This window comes from Vulpes lagopus, chromosome 19 (genome assembly GCF_018345385.1).
Source record: "Vulpes lagopus strain Blue_001 chromosome 19, ASM1834538v1, whole genome shotgun sequence".
Taxonomy (NCBI): Eukaryota; Metazoa; Chordata; class Mammalia; order Carnivora; family Canidae; genus Vulpes; species Vulpes lagopus.
Window position 1 is genome coordinate 27,126,474 of NC_054842.1, and position 19,934 is coordinate 27,146,407.

The window sequence follows — 19,934 nt, forward strand, 5'->3', positions numbered from 1 at the left end:
CAGAAAGGCCCGGGCCAGCCATTCTTTCTGTACCTTTGTGTCTGTTTCCACACCAGCTGCCTTGGCCAGCCAGCAGAAGAGCCCCTTGCTGTTCCCACATCACTGAATCTCATGGTGCTATGCTCCTGTGCCTCTTGGGTACTCAGCCCGAAAGCCCAGCCCTTGGGCCTGAGCACTTTGGGGCCAATTGATGAGTCAGGGCTCCTTATAGTGGCCAGACCTCACCTGTGAAACACTGGTGACCAGTGCCTTGGATAAACTTTGAAATTCCCATCAGGTCAACAGCCCCACTTTCCTCCTGCTGAATTCAAATCTGGGATAGAAATAGTTGACAAATGATCTTTGCTTAAAACTTGACAACATTCAAAATGGGGCAGAGTCATCATTGAGATGATGACTGAGAAGAGTGGTGCCAGTCATCATCAGGCCTCATAAATCCATTCTGTGTTTAAGCCCCAAAGTCCCTGGGAGGCCTACAGCCACAGATGACAAGAGACAAGTTGTCTTTTCCCATCAGATCAGGAAGAGAATCCCAACTGGGGCTCCTGTGTTTCTAGAACTGATCTTGCCTTCTCCCTCTCACAGTGTTCTCCAAGCTGGTAGCTTCAGGCCCAACACTGTGTGTCACAGAAAGAATGGCCTGGCCTCAGCCTATGGACTTGTTTTGGATTTTCAAAAATCTAAACGAAGGTTAAGAACAGCAGTCTGCTTTCTAGCAGTTTCATTACAGCAGCCCTGAGATGAGGCTCTACCATTCTCTCTACCCATTCTGGGGACCGCCTCCTGACCCCCAGGCTTATCAAGGAGCTAAATGCCAGTTGCTTTCTTTCAGTCATTCAACGAGTAGTATGTCGAGGAGCTACTGGTGCCAAGAACAACCTTGGCAAAGAAATGAAATAAAAGGCAGAAAGGCAGGATTTGGAAATGGCTCTGTACCCCCTAATCAATCCTCAGCACATTTTTTACAGGCAGCCAGCCTAGTCATTGAAGGCAGATTCGACATGCAGTCCAGCAGTCACCGACGCCTTTGTCCCAAACAAGAAGCCGCCTCCTACGTAGAGTGTTAAGGCAGGCGGCCAAGACACAGAGCGCAGGAAGGGTTTTGTTTGAGAAGAAACTAACAATCAGTCTGGATACATACTTAGGACATTCATTAACATTAAGCCAACATGCCAGATATTCAATTCCCTGAAGCAGTTTCCTCATAAGCTTCCATTTCCAAACCCAACTTTGACGGTCTGAAGAAGCAAAGCTTCAGGCATAGTAAAGTGAACGAAGACATTAAATAGAAAGAAATTTCAAAGTAAAATGATCAGGAATGTGTTTAAATTATAAGTTTATTGAGCGTAAGATATAAAGGTTGCTATCAAATAGAGATAGCTTACATTTTACACAGGAAACCACATTTTTAAATGATTAAGTTTAAGTATGTATCTCTTTTTTCCCTAAGAGGAAAGAAAATCTGTATTGACCAATTCAAGATACAACATGAGATAATCAGTTATTAATAAAAGAAAATATAGTAAAAATAATTTAATCAATGAAGTCTTTGTAAAAAAATTTATCATCTAAGTCTGTGAGCTGGTTTTTCTTTTATGCTCCAGCTGGTCACTTAGTTCAGGCTAAAAAAAAAAAAAGCTGAATAGGAGGTAAATCCGTTGTGCCACAAATCTTTTCTCTGTTCCTGCCCTGAGTGGATTTCACGGCTTTCTCTTTTCCACCTTTGCCTGCTCCCTACCACCACTTCTCAAAGCAAATGTGTTCTTTGGGAACATGGCTGTTCTCCAGTTGCTTGGAGAAAAAGTCTGTCATTGGAGGTGGGCCACATATATAGAACAAAGTCTCTTCTGAAATATGATCTCTTATCTCCTTCTCTGTTATTCTTCCTTCTACCAAAAAAACAGAATAAACACCAAATAAGCCGGACATGCCTGTACTGAGCTGAGGAAGGACTAACCACAACTCAGCAAGAGGGTTTATTTCCAGTAACCAAAGCTTAGGGAGTCTAGGGTGGGGTCATTCACACGACGGCTCCTGGTGGCAGCACCGGGCGCCAGACGCAAGCAGAGAGTGCATCTCCAGGTTCCCTAAGCTGACAGCAAGCAAAGTGGGAAGCTGACCAGAACACACTCTTCGGACAGGGCCAGTTAGCTTACTGATCTTTGGTAGAGATTCAGAACTGGCTTCAGCAAAGTAAATAAACTGGTGAAGAATCTTTCCAAGCAGGGGAAACCACGAGTAAGTTAAATGACCATTAATGGCAAATGGCATGACTTCAGTTAAGGCTGGAATATAAATTCTCCATGTGCATACTATGGTGTTGACGCAAAGGTCCCCTTTAAAATATGCGGAAAATAAATTTTTACATGGGCAGCAAGAAACCTGAACATAGTAAGTAAATCCAACCAAATCCCTCCTTATTCTTCCATGAGGAATCACCTCCCAGTCCTCCAGGTAGCGGCATTACCAGCCAGTGGCCTCGGACAGTAAAGCATCTACACTCAACCAACTAGCACGTCCAGCAGACAACTGCATGGAGCTAGTCAAAATATCTTTAGGGGACTCACCCGTGATGTAGGGCTTGAGTTCTGCACTGATTTGCGTTGTCTGTTTTGTAACATGCAAACTGCACGCAATCTTCTCAGGAAATTCATTTACTAAATCGAGGATATTTTTCTGGAATGTCAAACATAGTTGGTCACACTACAATTTTTAAAAATCAAAACAGATGTGCACAACCACTGCCGCTGAACCTCGACTCCCATTCTGCACACGTCTGCCACTCTTCCTCTCTACTTAGAGAGGTATTGTTTGCAGCCTAGCAGGCCAGAGCATTCAGAGTACAGAGGGCTATTTGGCTTTAATTGAAATCTGAATATGCTAACAAGCATATTACTAACTCTATGGGAGTTTTTTCTTTTCCCTTTCTCTCAGGCATTGGCAATTAAGCAGCAGTTTCACTGACCACAGTTGTGTCTTTTAACTGTTGCTGTTCTTTTGTTCATCCCTGCAGCTGCAAGGCAATCCAGAGTGAAAGCCTTCTCCTGTCAAATGTACTTCCTTTCAACAGATGCAACCAGTGGGGGTTTTGTTCACCAAGCCGCAGCCAAACTCTGCCTCTCACCTACTCCGGAGACATGCGAGCACCCTCCACCCCAGTTCTCCTGGCTCAGCGGAGCCTCAGGGCTGTGGTGACCTTTCCGTTCCTCTGCCTCCACACCCAAGCCCACCAGACCTGTCCTGTCCTGTCCCTTCACGGGAGCCTCCTGAACATGAGCTGTTTCACAGTCCTGCGTGAGAAGCGTACGTTAATTCCCACCTGAACAGGATAAGCCCTGTCCAGCGTTTTGAGGCAGTGAACTCTCACACAGAAGACAGAAGGAACAGGAAGAGAGGTCTGTGGACGAGTCACACCATGACATGAGTTTGCTAGGAGACGTGCACTCGTCCCTTACCTTAAACAGGAGCTCACTGGTATTTTTTGCACTGTAGAACAGCTTTATCGTCCCGACCTCATAGCCCCTTCCCTTGTTTGCCCGTTCTCGGTGGAGGTCAGCCGCATGCCGCAGGATGGAAAGCAGAGGGTTAATTCCTACTCCTCCTGCAATCAACACGAGGTTTCTAGAGGCATCTGCAGGCTGTGGGTCAAAGAAGAACTCTCCACCCACTCTCACAGCCACTTCAGAGTCAAGTGTACACTAAGGCAGGAAAGAAAAGATCTGTTAGTCCTTTGTGGCACAGGTCTTACACCTGATGCTCTTCTTGAAGAAAACGGATGGCATCTACCTCCTGCATCTTTATCAGCATTGAGGACTATTTTTATGGCCGGCTCTCAAGTGTCCCAAGGCCCCGTGAGCCGGTTCCACTTGTCCATTATAGAGGCCATTTGCCACTCTGCCTTCATGATCCCATACTGCACAGCCACTCCAAAACAGAGAAAAGGATGCTCACTTCGGTCATCTTGCCATTTGTTAACTTCTTAGGTGATGAACTGGGTTGTAGAAAGTGGCACTGGACTTGGGATAGCTCTGAAGCAGGAGCTTCCTTTTCTGTATGGTGCTCCTGTTTTCTGATCAAAGCTATGGAACTCAGGGGCAAGTGTCATTACACCATGGCTACCCTGGGCTCACCAGAGAAGACTCTGGGTACTGGGGGGCTTCGTCCAGGTCACCAGCAGGGCACAGCCAGAGCTGTTGTGCAGGCTCGAGGCCTGCGCTATGGTGCTGTTCAGTCCTGTTCACTTCTCCCTGGAGCAGCAAGGACAGGCAGCAGCGGCTTCACTCACCAGGGGGTGACTACCACAAAACATGTGATGATACTTTTTTTTGTTGTCACGATGGTTTGGAAAGCCCAACTGGCATTTAGAAGGCAGGACCAGAGATGCTAGATGTCTTGTGAAGTCAGCAGCACCCTGGAGCTGGCTCCTATTCAGCTGATGGGTAATTTTTGAAGAATTTCATGAACATTTCTACCGGCAGTTTGAAATCAGCCACTGAGTATCTGTAGCACAGAAGTTAGCAAATGCTGCAAGTCATGACTTTTTGTACTCAGAGAGCCAGTTTAGCAGCACATTATCTCCAATGCACAGGACTGCCCTGCAGAAACTTATGAATGGCCCATGGGACATACATGTAGGTGAAAATTAATTTGTAATGATCCGTGACTAGATCCTAACTCATTCATAAAAAACCCAAAACATTTCTTGCACAGCGGAGTCTGAATTTTCCACAATGTAACCACCTTATAGATTATATTCTACTGTATCCAGAACATTACCAAGTATGTCCACTGTTCTGGACAACCACATCCCAATTGGTAACACGCATGTCTCCATACAACAGCTTGTACCACCTGCATCTGTAGACAGTGTACTCACAGTGATTCTGCGTTGAGGAACAGCCATCTGACCACTTTATTCCATCTTCTAGTTAAGATCTGCCCAACCACTGATATAGTGAAATACATAGTCTCTCGTTAGGGATTCCTAATTACTATTTAATCTACGAGTTTTCTTTATTTCTCCTTGGCATTACACTTGGAGAATTATGCCACCCCAAAAAAATTTTTCACGTGTTGATTACATTAACTTTGAATTTCATTTCGGGTAGTTCTAGAAAGAGGGCATTGGATCTGAGAGAGTTGAGACCTCTAGTTTGGAGAAAATGTACTGATGTAAGAGTCAGAGAAGAATGAATATTAATCACAGCCTATGAAATCCATCAAGTTCCTTCATTTCTCTGAGCCTCTGCTGCTGCATCTGTTAAATGGGTACCAACACCTGTCCTGCTCACCTCACAGGGCTGTGGTGGCCATCACATGATATACCGTGTGGCGAAAGAACAGCTTGCTGGCGTCAAGCTCTATTAGAGGAGGGTGTTTCAGTCACTGAAGCTGTCATGGAGAAAAGCTCTGGGGACCTGCTTCTTTCTTCCCTGTCATTAAAAAACAGAATCTAGAACTAAAGAAATTTGTATTAAGAGCAAAAGTTTGCTCCATTACATGTTCCTGATGTAAATCAACTAAATGAACTCTCTCTTAAAAAGCAATAAGTAATCATGTGCTTTTTAAAGACCAAACCCTCAGCATTCACTCCTTGACACCCTATATGGCAGGTAGGCAGGTAAGTACTTTCTGACATGAATTGAATTTGGAACTTTACAACTTAAAGAAGTTAAATCTTAAAGAAGATTTAGTCTCAAAAAAAAAAAAAAGTCTCAGAGAAATGTGAGAAAAAAAAGAAAATTATTTTAATTCACAAAAGAGATCCTTTCTGGTAACAAACTATTAAGCAAAGGGAAATCCTTTCCTGGAGGGAAAAGAAAAACAGCTAAACTTATATATAGGCCATTTTTACACGAAGGATGGTAAGTGGGTTTTCATTCTTGACAAGAGAAATTAGCAGCAACGGAGCATTCTGTTAGGAGTAAGTACAATCTCGGATCACTACACTGGCCACCAAAGTGCTTCAAAATGCCCTTTCTTTTCAAGTCTCTAAAACAGAAGCTATGGTATGAAAAGTTCTGCCTAATGATGACAACAGATTTAATCTCTGTCCCCTCACTCCCCATCTTGCTTGCCTGTACATGTCTCCCTTTATCTCTAAGAATCTACGAGTAAAAGAAACTAAGAAATGAGAAAGAAATCATTTTCTCCAGTGGTCATCCTCAGCAGGATTAGTAATGACAGCAAAGCCTTTAGAGAACTGTGTTTTGAAACCAGAGTATTTTCAAAGTCCTAAAGTTGGCAAAAAAAATAATAAAATAAAAATAAAAATAAAAAAATAAAGGGGCCTGCCATCTCCTGAGTGACAAAATAATCTTAAATAGATCTATCTTCTCATTTGCTAGCATCTGGAAAGAATGAAAAGCCATCTTTGTCTTTTATTGATCAATAAAAGCTGCCAAGGTAGCACGAATACAACACTCAAAGTACTGCACGCTGTAATATGGAAGTGAGTAAAAGGACATTACCTTCAATTACACAGCCATGTTTTGGGTATAGATTTTCTACTTGGGAAATAAACAACTTTTCCACAGCAACTGGAGCCCAGCACACAATAGCTGTCTAGAACCCTTTACCCTGCCAGGAGCCTGAGCCAAAGCAGATAAAATAAAGGAAGACATTTATGGCACTTTATCCCATGTCCCAATAGAGCAGCCTGCTGCCACCCAGACACTCACGTGCCTCCATTGTCCACTCTAATAGCTTAATAAGACAAATCCTCAGGAGGAAAATAGCCACCTGAGAACAGTTCCAAGAAAAATCTGACTTCATAAAGGCTGTTTGCAACTCCCACCGGGCAGAGTGGAGTAGGCACTACAATTAAAATGTGCATTCAAGCAATGCCACTTGGAGATTTTCTCCAGCCTCTAAGAATAAGTTCCTTCATTGAAATGCCAATGAGGCATGAAACCAAGCAGGGAGCTGTGGACCAGGACCAGGGCAGGTCACGTGGGAGGCAGATAACTGGAGGGGGCTCGTGGCACTAAGCTCATTTTAACACCAAGCAAGGGGCACACGGCAACCTTGCTGGTCCCACCCCTACAGCATTTTTTGAGAGACAGCAATGGGTGGGAAATCCAGAAATAATCTAAAAAGGAATGACGCAGCTGAGGACACGTGGAAGGAAGGACTCCGAAGGTCAGAGGGTAAAAAATGTGACAGGATACTTAGAATGGAAATGCTAGGGCAAGTGGCTGCCTTACTCTGAACAGAAACAACTTGGCATGTAAATCACAATTAGAATGGATATTTTTGTATGCCCCTGTAGATTTAAAAACTTTTTAAAAATTATCTCAGAGTAAAACTTTTTTTGGGGGTAGAGGGGAGTACAGTTCTGTGGATTTTAACACATACACGGATCTAGCTACCAACAAAAGATACAGAACAGTCTCATCATCCTCAAAACCTCCCTGTGCTTTCCCCTCTATGATCACATCTTTCCCTACCCCTAACCCCTGTTAACCACTCATTGTATTTCTGTCCTCCAGAGTGTGACAGAAATGGGATTATAGAGTATGTAACCTTTGAGATTGGCTTTTTTAACTCAATATGTGGCCTCTGAGACTCACCAAAGTGGAGTGCATCAATGGTTCACCCATTTTTACTGCTGAATAACAACGCATTATATGAATGGATTACAATTTGTTTACCCATTCACCTTTTGAGGGACATTTGGGTTGTTTCTAGTTTTTGTTAATTATGAATAGAACCACTATAAATGTTCATGTACAGATTTTTATATGAACAGAGCTTTTGTTTCTCTAGAATAAAGACTCAGGAGCACTATTACTATGACTTATGATAAATGTATATTTAATTTCATATAAAACTACCAAAATGTTTTCCAGACTGGCTGCTGTATCTTGCATTTCTGCTAGCAATATAAGCTATAAAAGAGTTCCAGTCACTCCACATCCTTACCAGCATTTGGTACTGTCAGAATTTTTAACTTTAATCATTCTAATATGATTACCAATGTTGATTACCAACATTGGGGTAGAGATATCCCACTGTATCTGGTTTTATTTTTTTATTATTATTTTTTAAAAATTTTTATTTATTTATGATAGTCACACACACAGAGAGAGAGAGAGAGAGAGAGAGAGGCAGAGACACAGGCAGAGGGAGAAGCAGGCTCCATGCACTGGGAGCCTGACGTGGGATTTGATCCCGGGTCTCCAGGATCGCGCCCTGGGCCAAAGGCAGGCGCTAAACCACTGTGCCACCCAGGGATCCCTGTATCTGGTTTTAATCTGCACTTCCCGAATGATGTTCAATATCCTGTCATTGATTATTAGCTGTTCTTATATCCTTAGTAGCAAAGTATCTATTCAGTCTTTTTTTTTTTAAGATTTATTTATTTATTTATTCATTCATTCATTCATTCATTCATTCATTCATTCATGATAGACATAGAGAGAGAGAGAGGCAGAGACACAGGCAGAGGGAGAAGCAGGCTCCATGCCGGGAGCAGTCTTTTGTCCATTTTTAAATTATGCTCGTTTTCTTTTTGCTGACTTTTGAGAGTTCTTTAAGTATTTTAGATATTAAGTAACCTTTGTTGGATATCTAAGTGCAAATAACGTTCTGAGTCTGTAGCTTGTTTTTTAAAAATTCTGTTAACAGTATCTTTTGTAAAAAAAATATTTTGAATTTTGATTAAGTCCTATTATCAATCTCTTCTTTTTACAGATTTGACTTTTGGTGTCATGTCCTAATGCACCTACCCTCAATTCTAGAATGTTTCCTATGTTTTCTTCTAAAACTGTTATAGTTTTGTGTTTTCCAATGATATCTACAACTTATTTTGTGGGAATTTTTCATCAAAAAGTATGACACTTAGGACACAATTCTTTTTTTGACATACGGATAAATAACTGTTCCAGCACTACATGTTGAAAGGGCTATCCTTTCACCACTGAATTTCTTTAGCACAGTTGTCAAAAATCAAATTACCGTATGTGTGTTGGATACTCCTAAACTCTCTATTCTCTTCCATCAATTTGTGTGTCCATCCCTTCATCAATACCACACTGTTTTATTATAGCTTTATTTTATTCTGACATTTGAGTAATGTGATTCTTTCTACTTTATTCTGTTTCAAAAACTCTAGTCCCTTTGATTTTAAAATCAGTTTGTCTATAGCTACAATACTGTACTAGTAACTCCTTTTTGGAGATAAGAAAATGCCTGGGACAGGATGGAGGTTGTTGGTAAATATAGAAGGCACACTCTAGAAAGAAAAGGGATGGCAAAAGGAGACAAGGGTCAAAAACTAAGAAGGCAAACAAGTGACTTGTGCTGAGCTCATTCTTTGTTATCAGAGTTCTCAGAGGTGATGAATAGTCAGCTTATGTAGGACTGTGTTGAGTCTCATGGTGAAACATGAGTTATTAGCAGCAAAGGTGGATTCCCTCTCAGGATACCGTGTTAAGAACTCTCCAGAGAGGCAATGGCACCATGGACTTAGCAGCGCTCAGCTGTGGGCACAAGTGGGATGTGATCAGAAATCACTTCCTTTCCAAGTGACAGAATGATAGTTTAATTCCTTTTATTTAGGATAGTTAGGACAAAATAATCTGATTTATAGATTTACCATTTACAAGACATACATACAGAGAGCCAATTTAAAAAAGCCTTACATATAAAGTAAAATGCTCAAATACTAAAGCAGTATTCAACTGAACACTGGTAACCCAGAAGATATTTTCAGATCTCAAAGTATCTGTGAGTCTTCCTTAATGCATCAAAAGGATTCTGCTTCTTCGAGCATTATAGAGTTGGAATTCTGGATGTAGGGGAGCTCTTTGTGAGCACGTACCCTTTTCACTCAAGCTTAGCTAGGTTTCTTAGGTGCATGAATTGAGCTGAACACAAACTTTGTGGGAGGAAGCAATGGCCAGATCTCCAAGTTTAAACAGGTTTGCTCACCTGATTGTGAATCCAGAGAGCAGGAGGGTGGTTTGTATATTTCACTGCCAATTCTATCATTCTCTCTTGTTCTAGCAGTCTGGGGCTGGAGCATATTGAGAACCCACCAACCACAGAGACTCCTGGGATAAAGAAATCAATCCTAAAAAGAAAGGCAAATAAGTGCTTTTTGTTGAAGCGATTTTAAAAGTGGGCAATGAAATAAGTAAAACTGACAAACTTAAAAAAAATAAAAGATAAAATGAGTAAAATCAAGAATGGAAGGAGGACATCATCACCTACCTTACAAAAATAAAAGATTATTATAGGAATTCCATGAACAACTAACTATATGACAAAAACTTAGATAACTTAGATAAAAAGGATACATTCCTAGAAAGACAGAAATTACCAAATTGAACTCAAGAAGAAACAGAAATCTGAACAGACCTGTAACAAGTAAATAGTTTTAGTAATTTCAAAAATTCCTAGAAAGAAAAGGATAGGTCCAGATGGCATCACTGGTGAAATTCTACCAAACATTTTTAAAGAACACTAAACTTTTATAAACTCTTCCCCCAAAACAGAAAAGAACATTTACCAACTCATTCTAGGAGGTCAGTATTACCCTACCAAAACCAGACAAAGATATAACAAGAAAAGACTACAGTTCAGTATCCCTTGTGAATAGATTTAAAAATCCCAGAAATTCTAGGTTGGTTTAACACCTGAAAATCAATCAGTGAAATACACCACTTAGAACAATGGACAAAACCCAAGTATCATCTCAATAGATGCAGAAAAGGCAGTTGGCAATATTTAAGACCCTTACATAATAAAAATAGTCAGCAAACTATGAAACTGGGAGCCTCCTCAATCTAACAAAGGCTTTCAACAAAATGTGTAATGTTTAATGGTGAAAAGCTACAAGTTTTTCCCCTAAACACAGAAATAAGACAAGGATGTTTGCTCCTACCACTTCTTTTCAACACTGTACTAGAGGTTCTAGCCAAGGCAATTAAGGAAGAAAATGAAATAAAAGGTACGAAGATTTGAGGAAGAAATTGCAGAGACATGATGTATATAGAAAATCCTAAGGAATCTGCTATAAAGATAGGAGAACCAATAAGCAAGTTCAAATAATGTTGCAGAATACAAGACTAATAAAAATCAATTGTATTTGTATACACTAGCAGTTAACAATTTAAATGTGAAATTAAGAAAAATAAAATTTATAATAGCATAAAAAAGAACAACTGGGAATAAATTAACAAAAGTATAAGACTTGCACACTGAAAACCACAAAACATTATGGAGAAACATTAAAGAAGATCTAAATAAATAAAAAGACATCTTATGTTCATAGACGGAAAGACTTAATAGTGTTAAGATAACAATACTCGGCAGCCCAGGGTGGCTCAGCGGTTTAGCGCTGCCTTCAGCCCAGGGCGTGATCCTGGAGTCCCGGGATCGAGTCCCACGTCAGGCTCCCCGCATGGAGCCTGCTTCTCCCTTTGCTTGTGTCTCTGCCCCTCTCTCTCTGTGTGTCTCTATGAATAAATAAAATCTTAAAAAAAAAAAAATGGCAATACTCTCCACATAGATCTACAGATTCAATGCAATACCTATCTAAACTTCCAGATGGTTTCTTTGCAGAAACTGGCAAAATGATCATAAAATTAATATGGAAATAAAAGGAACCTAGAATCATCAAAACAATCTGGAAAAAGAACAAATTTGGAGGACTCACACCTTTTGATTTCAAAGCTTACTATAAAGCTACAGTTAATGAAGACACTGTAGTACTAGCATAAGGACAGGCACATAGACCAATGATAAACAATTACAAGTCCAGGGGCACCTGAGAGGCTCAGTGATTGAGCATCTGCCTTTGTTTGGCTCAGGTTATGGTTCTAGGGCCTGGGATCAAGCCCTGCATCAGGCTCCCTGTGCCTATGTCTCTGTCTCTCTCTGTCTCACATAAATAAATAAATAAAATCTTAAAAAAAAAAAAAGGGGGGGGGATCCCTGGGTGGCGCAGCGGTTTGGCGCCTGCCTTTGGCCCAGGGCGCAATCCTGGAGACCCGGGATCGAATCCCACATCAGGCTCCTGGTGCATGGAGCCTGCTTCTCCCTCCGCCTGTGTCTCTGTCTCTCTCTCTCTCTCTCTCTCTCTGTGACTATCATAAATAAATAAAAATAAAAAAAAATAGATTGTTCAGCTGAATAGTAGGTAATCATTGTTTAAAAAAAAAAAAAAAAAAAGAAGAAGAAGAAGAATTGCAAGTCCAGAAGTAAACTCTTAAACATGTGGTCAATTGATTTTTGACAAGGGTATCAACATAATTCAATGACAAAAGAACAGTCTTTTCAACAAACAGTCTTTTCAACGAACAACTGGATATCCACACATAAAAAGAATGAAGTCGGACCCCTACCTCACACCATATACATAAATTAACTCAAAATGGGTCACAGACTTAAAGGTAAGAAAAATTATAAACTCTTGGAAGACTTACAGAGGAGTAACTTCATGGCAACAGTTACTTAGATATGACACTAAACACCAAGGTCAAAAAAAAAAATGGACAAACTAGCCTAAAAAAATTACTTTATGCTACAAATGATCCATAAAAGAGCTAAAATAGGGACACCTGAGTGGCTCAGCAGTTGAGCATCTGCCTTTGGCTCAGGGTGTGATCCCAGGGTCCTGGGATTGAGTCCTACATCAGGCTCTCTGTAGGGAGCCTGCTTCTCTCTCTGCCTGTGTCTCTGCCTCTCTTGTTGTGCCTATAGCTAATATTTATTAATACAGTTTCTGTATGCTATCAGAGAAGAACTACAAGAGTATCTCTATAGCTATGTTTTAAAAAATAAGTTAATCAATGAGCTACTTTTTGCAACTTCATATCCTAAACCATAGCGCCCTCTGCTGCTTGATGTTGATAAAGGCCATTCTCTCAGGTAGTAAATGAAGGGATCTTTCCTTCTCCAGTAACTTTGGAAAGCAACCTTAAAAAAAAAAAGACTCCTTCATTAAATGCTACAGAATTCAAATGACATCAAAATTTCATCTGAATGGGGATCCCTGGCTGGCGCAGTGGTTTGGCGCCTGCCTTTGGCCCAGGGCGCGATCCTGGAGACCCGGGATCGAATCCCACGTCGGGCTCCCGGTGCATGGAGCCTGCTTCTCCCTCCGCCTATGTCTCTGCCTCTCTCCCTCTCTCTCTCTCTCTCTGTGACTATCATAAATAAATAAAAAAATTAAAAAAAAATTTCATCTGAATGGATTTAATAAAATATGCACAATACATATTTAATAAAACATCTGTCCAAGAAAAAGTTTTTATTTTTTATTTTATTTTATTTTTTTAAAAAAGATTTTATTTAAAAAAAGATTTTATTTATTTATTCATGAGAGACAGAGAGAGAGAGGCAAAGGCACAAGCAGAGGGAGAAGCAGGCTCCATGGTAGGGAGCCCGATGGGACTCGATCCTGGGACTCCAGGATCATGCCCTAGGCTGAAGGCAGGTGCTAAACCGCTGAGACACTCAGGGATCCCAAGAAAAAAAATTTAAAACACATACACACACACACACACAAACACACTTAAAAAATGCCCTTTCCAAGATTAGCATTCTTGAAGCCAAGAGCTGAGGTACTAACTGCACTCTCATAAAAGTGAATATAGGAAAAACTGGGAGAAAGAGCCTAACTGTGTAGTGAAGCCACATATCCTTATCTAATTGTGACACAGTAGGCAGCCCCGTCCAGACCCAGGGCCCAGCAGAGACCAGGTACACAAACTGTGGCCGAAAGTTGATGCTTCACCATGAGATCCTAAAACCCTTTAGTCTTCAGCTTGAGCATGTGGAGCCCCTACTTTATCCCCTGTGCAAATACTACAGATAGCACCTGCTTACCTAGTACAGGCACCATGGTTAGTGCTGGAGCTAAAGATCAAGAATGTCGGGATCCCTGGGTGGCGCAGCGGTTTGGCGCCTGCCTTTGGTCCAGGGCGCGATCCTGGAGACCCGGGATCGAATCCCACGTCGGGTTCCCAGTGCATGGAGCCTGCTTCTCCCTCTGCCTGTGTCTCTGCCTCTCTCCCTCTCTCTCTGTGTGACTATCATAAATAAGGAAAAATTAAAAATATATATATTTAAAAAAAAAAAAAAGATCAAGAATGTCGTGATTCCTGGGACGCCTGGGTGGCTCAGGGGTTGAGTATCTGCCTTCAGCTTAGGGCATGATCCCAGGTCTGGGGATTGAGTCCCACATCAGGCTCCCCTTGGGGAGCCTGCTTCTCCCTCTACCTATGTCTCTGCCTCTCTCTCTCTCTGTGTCTCTCATGAATAAATAAATATCTTTAAAAAAAAAAAAAGAATGTTGTGATTCCTGCCCTCAATAAACTCACTCAAACGGGAAGAAAATGAACAAATAAATATAATTACAGGGGCTATGACAAAATCTGCTTGGAGGAGAGAAAATGTTCATCATTTGAGACCTGTCTGGAAGAACTGGAACTTAGTGTAGATTTCTTCTTACGTCCAACATATGTGATTCCATCGGGAAAATACTAATAAAACCACTATTTTTTAAAAAAATCTTCCTGGGGGGGAGGGGGGAGAAAGCAGAGGATGCAGCAATTATACCAGGTGTGGAGGAATTAACGAAGACTTCACAGCGGAGTCTTAAAAACACACAGCAGTCACCAAACAAGCATGGAGGAGGACACAGTCTGAACAATGACACCAAGGAATGTGGCGCTTTTTATGTGTGGTCATGTAAGAGTCAAGGCTGCCGAACACAGCCATAGAGGGTATATACTGCCCACAAGCAGCGGCCCTGCTAGAGGGTAGGAGTAGAATCTTATTTCACTGATCTTACTCCTCTCATCTGTTTCTTCTTGGAGCCCTTCTCTTAATAGAGCCCAGTCACTTTCAAACATGAAAACTTATGTCATCTTACATGAAGTCAGAGACACACCTTGCTCTCTACAAAAATGCTTTGGCCTTGCTTCCCCTTGGTCCTGTGCAAGCATGTAAGCCCAAGTGTGGAATGAGTACTGACTGGCAGGAGAGGCGCCATCACAGAGGAGATGCCAGTCATCCACTCCTACTTGGCCTGCTGCTCTTCCAAAGAACAGAAGGGAAACTGGCCACAGAACTAAGAATCTGTCCCTTGGGCCTTACCAATACAGATGATTTAACTGACTGAAATGCTGGCTATAACAAAAAGCAAAACAAACTAATAAAGTTAAACATTAAGCATTGTGTTAAACACCTGACATATTCCAAGACACAGGAGTATTACTATGCCCTCTTTCAAGACATGGAAACTGAACAAAGGAAACTACCCACAGAAAAGCCAACATGTGAGTCATGCAGTCTCCAGAGCACTAGGCATGTGACACTGTGGCATAGCCTCCCTCAGGGGATGGACCCAGCCCACAGCAATGAGTCCCACAAGGAACATCAATCTGCCAATTTCAGGCACTCATACAGTACATGAGGCACACTCTAACCTCAAGAGAGAATCTCAATCTTTCTATTATCAAGACGAAGAACTTCTGAGGAGGAGTGGGACTCACCAAGGAGCTAGGTGCTAGGTGCTAGGCAGTGGATCTACTAGTGATAAAAGCCTAAAAGCTTTAGTCCTGCTCCTGTGAGTAATGGTTTTGAGGGAATACCCTCTTTTGGCCTTTCTCTTTATTTTATTTATTTTTTTTTTATTTTTAATTTTTTTGGCCTTTCTCTTTAGATTGGATTCCTTGAGTTCTTGGAACTGGTTTCCCAGTAAAGGAACTAATCCCCTCTGGAGGGTCGATTAAGAACACAGATTTGGGCAGCCCTGGTGGCCCAGCAGTTTAGCATCACCTTCAGCCCAGGGTGTGATCCTGGAGACCCGGGATGGAGTCCCACATCAGGCTCCCTGCATGGAGCCTGATTCTCCCTCTGCCTGTGTCTCTGCCTCTGAATAAATAAATAAAATCTTAAACACACACACACACACACACACACACACACACACACACCCAGAGTATCATAGGAAGAGCCCCAGAAGTTGATCTCTGGTCTATCCTGAAGGTGTCTACCTGGAGCTCTGTGCCCAAAGCTCCAGAATATTCATTTATTTATTCAGAGGCAGGTCTAGAGCCTCCCTCTTAGTTTGGCAGGTGTCAGATGAGGGCAGTGGTCAGGAATTCAGAGATGTGGGATCATGGCCCAATCTCTGACCCTAGAGATAAGCCCAAGAGCGATCTTCTCCTTTACCTCTAGCAGCACTCCACTTTAATAATCCTAACTATACAAATTGCATGGCAGCTGCATCCATACTCTCTCTCTCCCTGATCTTTGCCCTCTTCCCCAAAATGCTACTAATGGAGCTTACTATCAAGCTGATAACCTAACAGAATGCAGAGCAAAAGCCATCCTAGCAATGGAACCGAAGATGCAGACATCACTAACCTAAACAAATAGCTATTCTGTAAGCAAGAAGTCAAATTTCCAAAAGAACTTATAGCCACACAATAAGTCAGTGGCAAGGGAGCAATCTTTTAAAAGGGGAGGTTCAAATGCAAGGAATGAGTGCTGATGGACACCTGGCAGGGAAAGGTGAATACTAAATAGCCAGAGATGACCACCCTGATGTCTGCCCTCTGCAGCAGGAGTCTGTCAGGTGCATTCTAAAACCAGTCCTGACATCAGTGAGATTACCAAATCCATTCATCGAAATGGGATATATAATACCAACCCTGAAAATCTAATCTTGAGGATCACAGGGGAACCCTATTTCTATATATATCACTAGGGAATGATGGTATTTTTATCTGGTAACTACAGTTTGCAAGTGCTAATACACTTGCAGGCACACCAAGGTAGCAAGCAGCATTATAAACCAGTGCACGGTCTTTCTCTAATCAGGAGTCTTGGCGCAATTCAGAGCTGAAGACACAGGGACAATGCTGTGCACAGGACCCAAACACTTCCACAGAAGGGAAATACGGAAAGACAGATCATTACAATTAAAGTTTCCACTTTTCAATGTAATAACTGCTAAACTATTTTTGAAGGGTAAAAATGTTGCCCGCCCCCCTAAAACAGCCCAAATGCATTTAATATGTATCACTGAACATGTGCAAAGATTGCAGTAAATTGCTTCACAAACGCAAATTATTGCAATCAGCATCTTGTTTTCTAGTTCTAAATTCAAAGGCAAACTATTAACACAAGACTGCTAACTCTTGCTATTATCACACATCCTCCTTCTAACAAAACCACATTTCCAGATGGACTGCCAAAATTAGTCAAGTGACTCCTAAGAAATACTACCAAGATTGACATGCCAGAAATTCACTTAGAAATGAATGCTTTATTTAAATAAAGGAAACATACACCCAAACACACCTTTCCTAAGGAAATACAAGCTGTTTTATTTACAATGCAACTTGAATTGCAACTCAGTGAAGCCACTCGCAGGAATAGTGGGACAGCTGGGCTGTTAGCCTGTCCGTATGCTGACTAGTCTTCGGTGTCAAATAGGCACAATCAGTGTGGTGCAAGCTGGGCCTGATCAGGGGGTCCTGATAATAAATTCAGGAAAATATTTAAACTCAACTCAGACAAGTGATGCAGGAATTCAGTTAAGAGGGTGGTCAGTTCTGTGACATAACTGGGTATTCTTCTTTCCAGACTGCTGTTTACTCTGTATTTGACATAAAGACTAATTTTTTACAATGTATCAATCCCCAGCACAAATAATCAAGCCGATTAGATTATTCCAGTGCATTCTATTATAGCAACCATTTCTGAAGAGCATAATTATCAGTTATCAGGTCCGTGGCTCAGAACTAAGCTTTGTTTCAATCTACAAAACTCAAGGCAGCAATTTTCATATATGACTGAGAAGGTCAAGGGCTCAAAACCAAGGTGAGCTCTGAGGCGAGGAAAGGAATCAGATTCTCCATGCCTAAGGAAGGCTCCCCCGGGGATCCCTGGGTGGCGCAGAGGTTTGGCGCCTGCCTTTGGCCCAGGGCGCGATCCTGGAGACCCGGGATCGAATCCCACGTCGGGCTCCCGGTGCATGGAGCCTGCTTCTCCCTCTGCCTGTGTCTCTGCCTCTCTCTCTCTCTCTCTGTGTGACTATCATAAATAAATAAAAATTAAAAAAAAAAAAAAAAAAAAAAAAAGGAAGGCTCCCCCGAATGGGGATGGGCTAGAATTCCTATTCCTCAGGAGAAACACTAGACACGTAATCCCTTCCAGAAGAAAAAATAAGCCCTTCTACAGGCACCTGGGTGGTTCAGTTGGTTGGGCATCCAACTCCTGGTTTTGGCCCAGGTCGTGATCTTGGGGTCATGGGATGGAGCCCTGTATTGGGCTCCATGCTCTGCGCAGTCTCCTTGAAGTTCTCTTAAAATTTAAAATAATAATAACAATGATAGGGCAGCCCAGGTGGCTAAGCTAAGGTTTAGTGCTGCCTTCAGCCAGGACGTGATCCTGGAGACCTGGGATCGAGTCCCACATCAGGCTCTCTGCTTGGAGCCTGCTTCTCCTTCTGCCTGTGTCTCTGTCTCTCTCTTTCTCTGTGTCTCTCATGAATAAATAAATAAAATCTTAAAAAAAAAAAAAAGAATAACAATGATAAGCCCTTCTATTTGATGGCACCTTCATGAACACAACACTAAGGAAACAGAGAAGCCACTTACCACTGGCCAGCTTTAAAAGAAAAGTCTTTATCAGCAACAAGCAGGTGCAGCCTCTTCACTGATGGTGACTCATCAGCAGCCCCACACACCTTAGCAGCCGACACGACCTAGAGCAAAAGATGAACTGTGACTGAGGTTAGTGTGCATACACATCAGAAACAAACTGGATTCCTGGTAACTAAGGCTTTTTTTTTTTTTTTTATCTACAAAGATGTGATTTTTTGAAAACTGCAAAACAAGGTACACTCTGCTTTAAAATGCTGCCTACCACCAAGTGAACAAATTTAATTCTCTTACTTTTGAGAGACTGGCTATCATACTAATTGAATTTTATTCTGCACACAAAAATCATCTCTTAAAGAGGCTGTTTAATAAGTGTTCATTTGGTGAGCACGTGGTATGCTCCATGCACCAGGCTGGGTAATCTGGAAAGAGCCTGGGGGAAACGGGAGCCCTGTGAACCACCTGCCTGCCATCTAAATTCTCGGTCAGTATGACATACTTAAAGTAAAGCTCGCTGTTAGGTACAAGCCTCTGTTTGTTCTGAGCCTGGCAACAAGTCCAAGACTAGCTAATTTCAGATATTACAAGTAAGCATTTACAAACTTTTTTTTTTTTTTTTTTTTTTTTTTAGCAATTTCAGAGTCTGTTGAATCTAATTATAGACAATAACTGGGTTTGTATTCCCTGTTTTTGTTTTTTTTTTAATTTATTATTTCTAATTCACTGATTATATTTGACAAAATACAAACAGTCCACAACCTTTGAACAGCATCAAAAACAGCTCTTCGTTACAGATAGCTTGAGAAGCACTATTCTAAACAACATATCTGGTTTCTAGAAAATCCTAAGGTGTGAGCTAGGCACTCCTCAGTGTCATTCACCGCTCAGCATCCCTCAAATTCAAAATGCCTCTACTTCCTTCATTTTTTGTTTCTTCTACTTTTGGGCTTTTCTTCCTCCTGAAATCTGGGATATTTTCACAACAGGGGAAAAAAGACAGTATGACTCTTTCCTCAACCTCCTATTGCCATTCAATTCCACTTCTGGAAGCAAATCAAAGCAATAGCAGGTGACCAAAATACAATCATTCTTCATGGATGGTGTTAGTTAGGTTCACGGCTCCACTGAAGGGTGTGTTGGAAAGCTGTCAAGATCAATGCACCTCACACCCTAAAGCTGGCTCCTTCAGCCCCTTTCTCCAACAGGACTAGGTCTAATCGAACTATCAGTGGGAGACAATTCTTAAAAACCCACTGCACAATTCTCCAGATGGATGGTGGTCTCCCTCACCAACTTCAAAACATCTCT

The 19,934-nt window shown here is 41.6% G+C and overlaps 1 protein-coding gene across 4 annotated transcripts in view; it reads right to left on the reverse strand.

Annotated features, from left to right (window-relative positions):
• Window positions 1-1,319: 1,319 nt before the first annotated feature.
• The window catches only part of OXNAD1 (oxidoreductase NAD binding domain containing 1), a 38,121-nt gene continuing 19,506 nt past the window's right edge, over window positions 1,320-19,934 (reverse strand). For all 4 annotated transcript variants that reach the window (XM_041734145.1, XM_041734142.1, XM_041734143.1 and 1 more), the window contains 5 exons: window positions 18,624-18,730; window positions 9,934-10,075; window positions 3,456-3,698; window positions 2,568-2,676; window positions 1,320-1,889 (listed from right to left, as the gene is read on the reverse strand). In XM_041734145.1, the coding sequence (XP_041590079.1) occupies window positions 1,735-1,889; window positions 2,568-2,676; window positions 3,456-3,698; window positions 9,934-10,075; window positions 18,624-18,730 (756 nt within the window). In that variant the 3' untranslated portion in view covers window positions 1,320-1,734. The remainder of the gene's footprint in view (window positions 1,890-2,567; window positions 2,677-3,455; window positions 3,699-9,933; window positions 10,076-18,623; window positions 18,731-19,934) is intronic.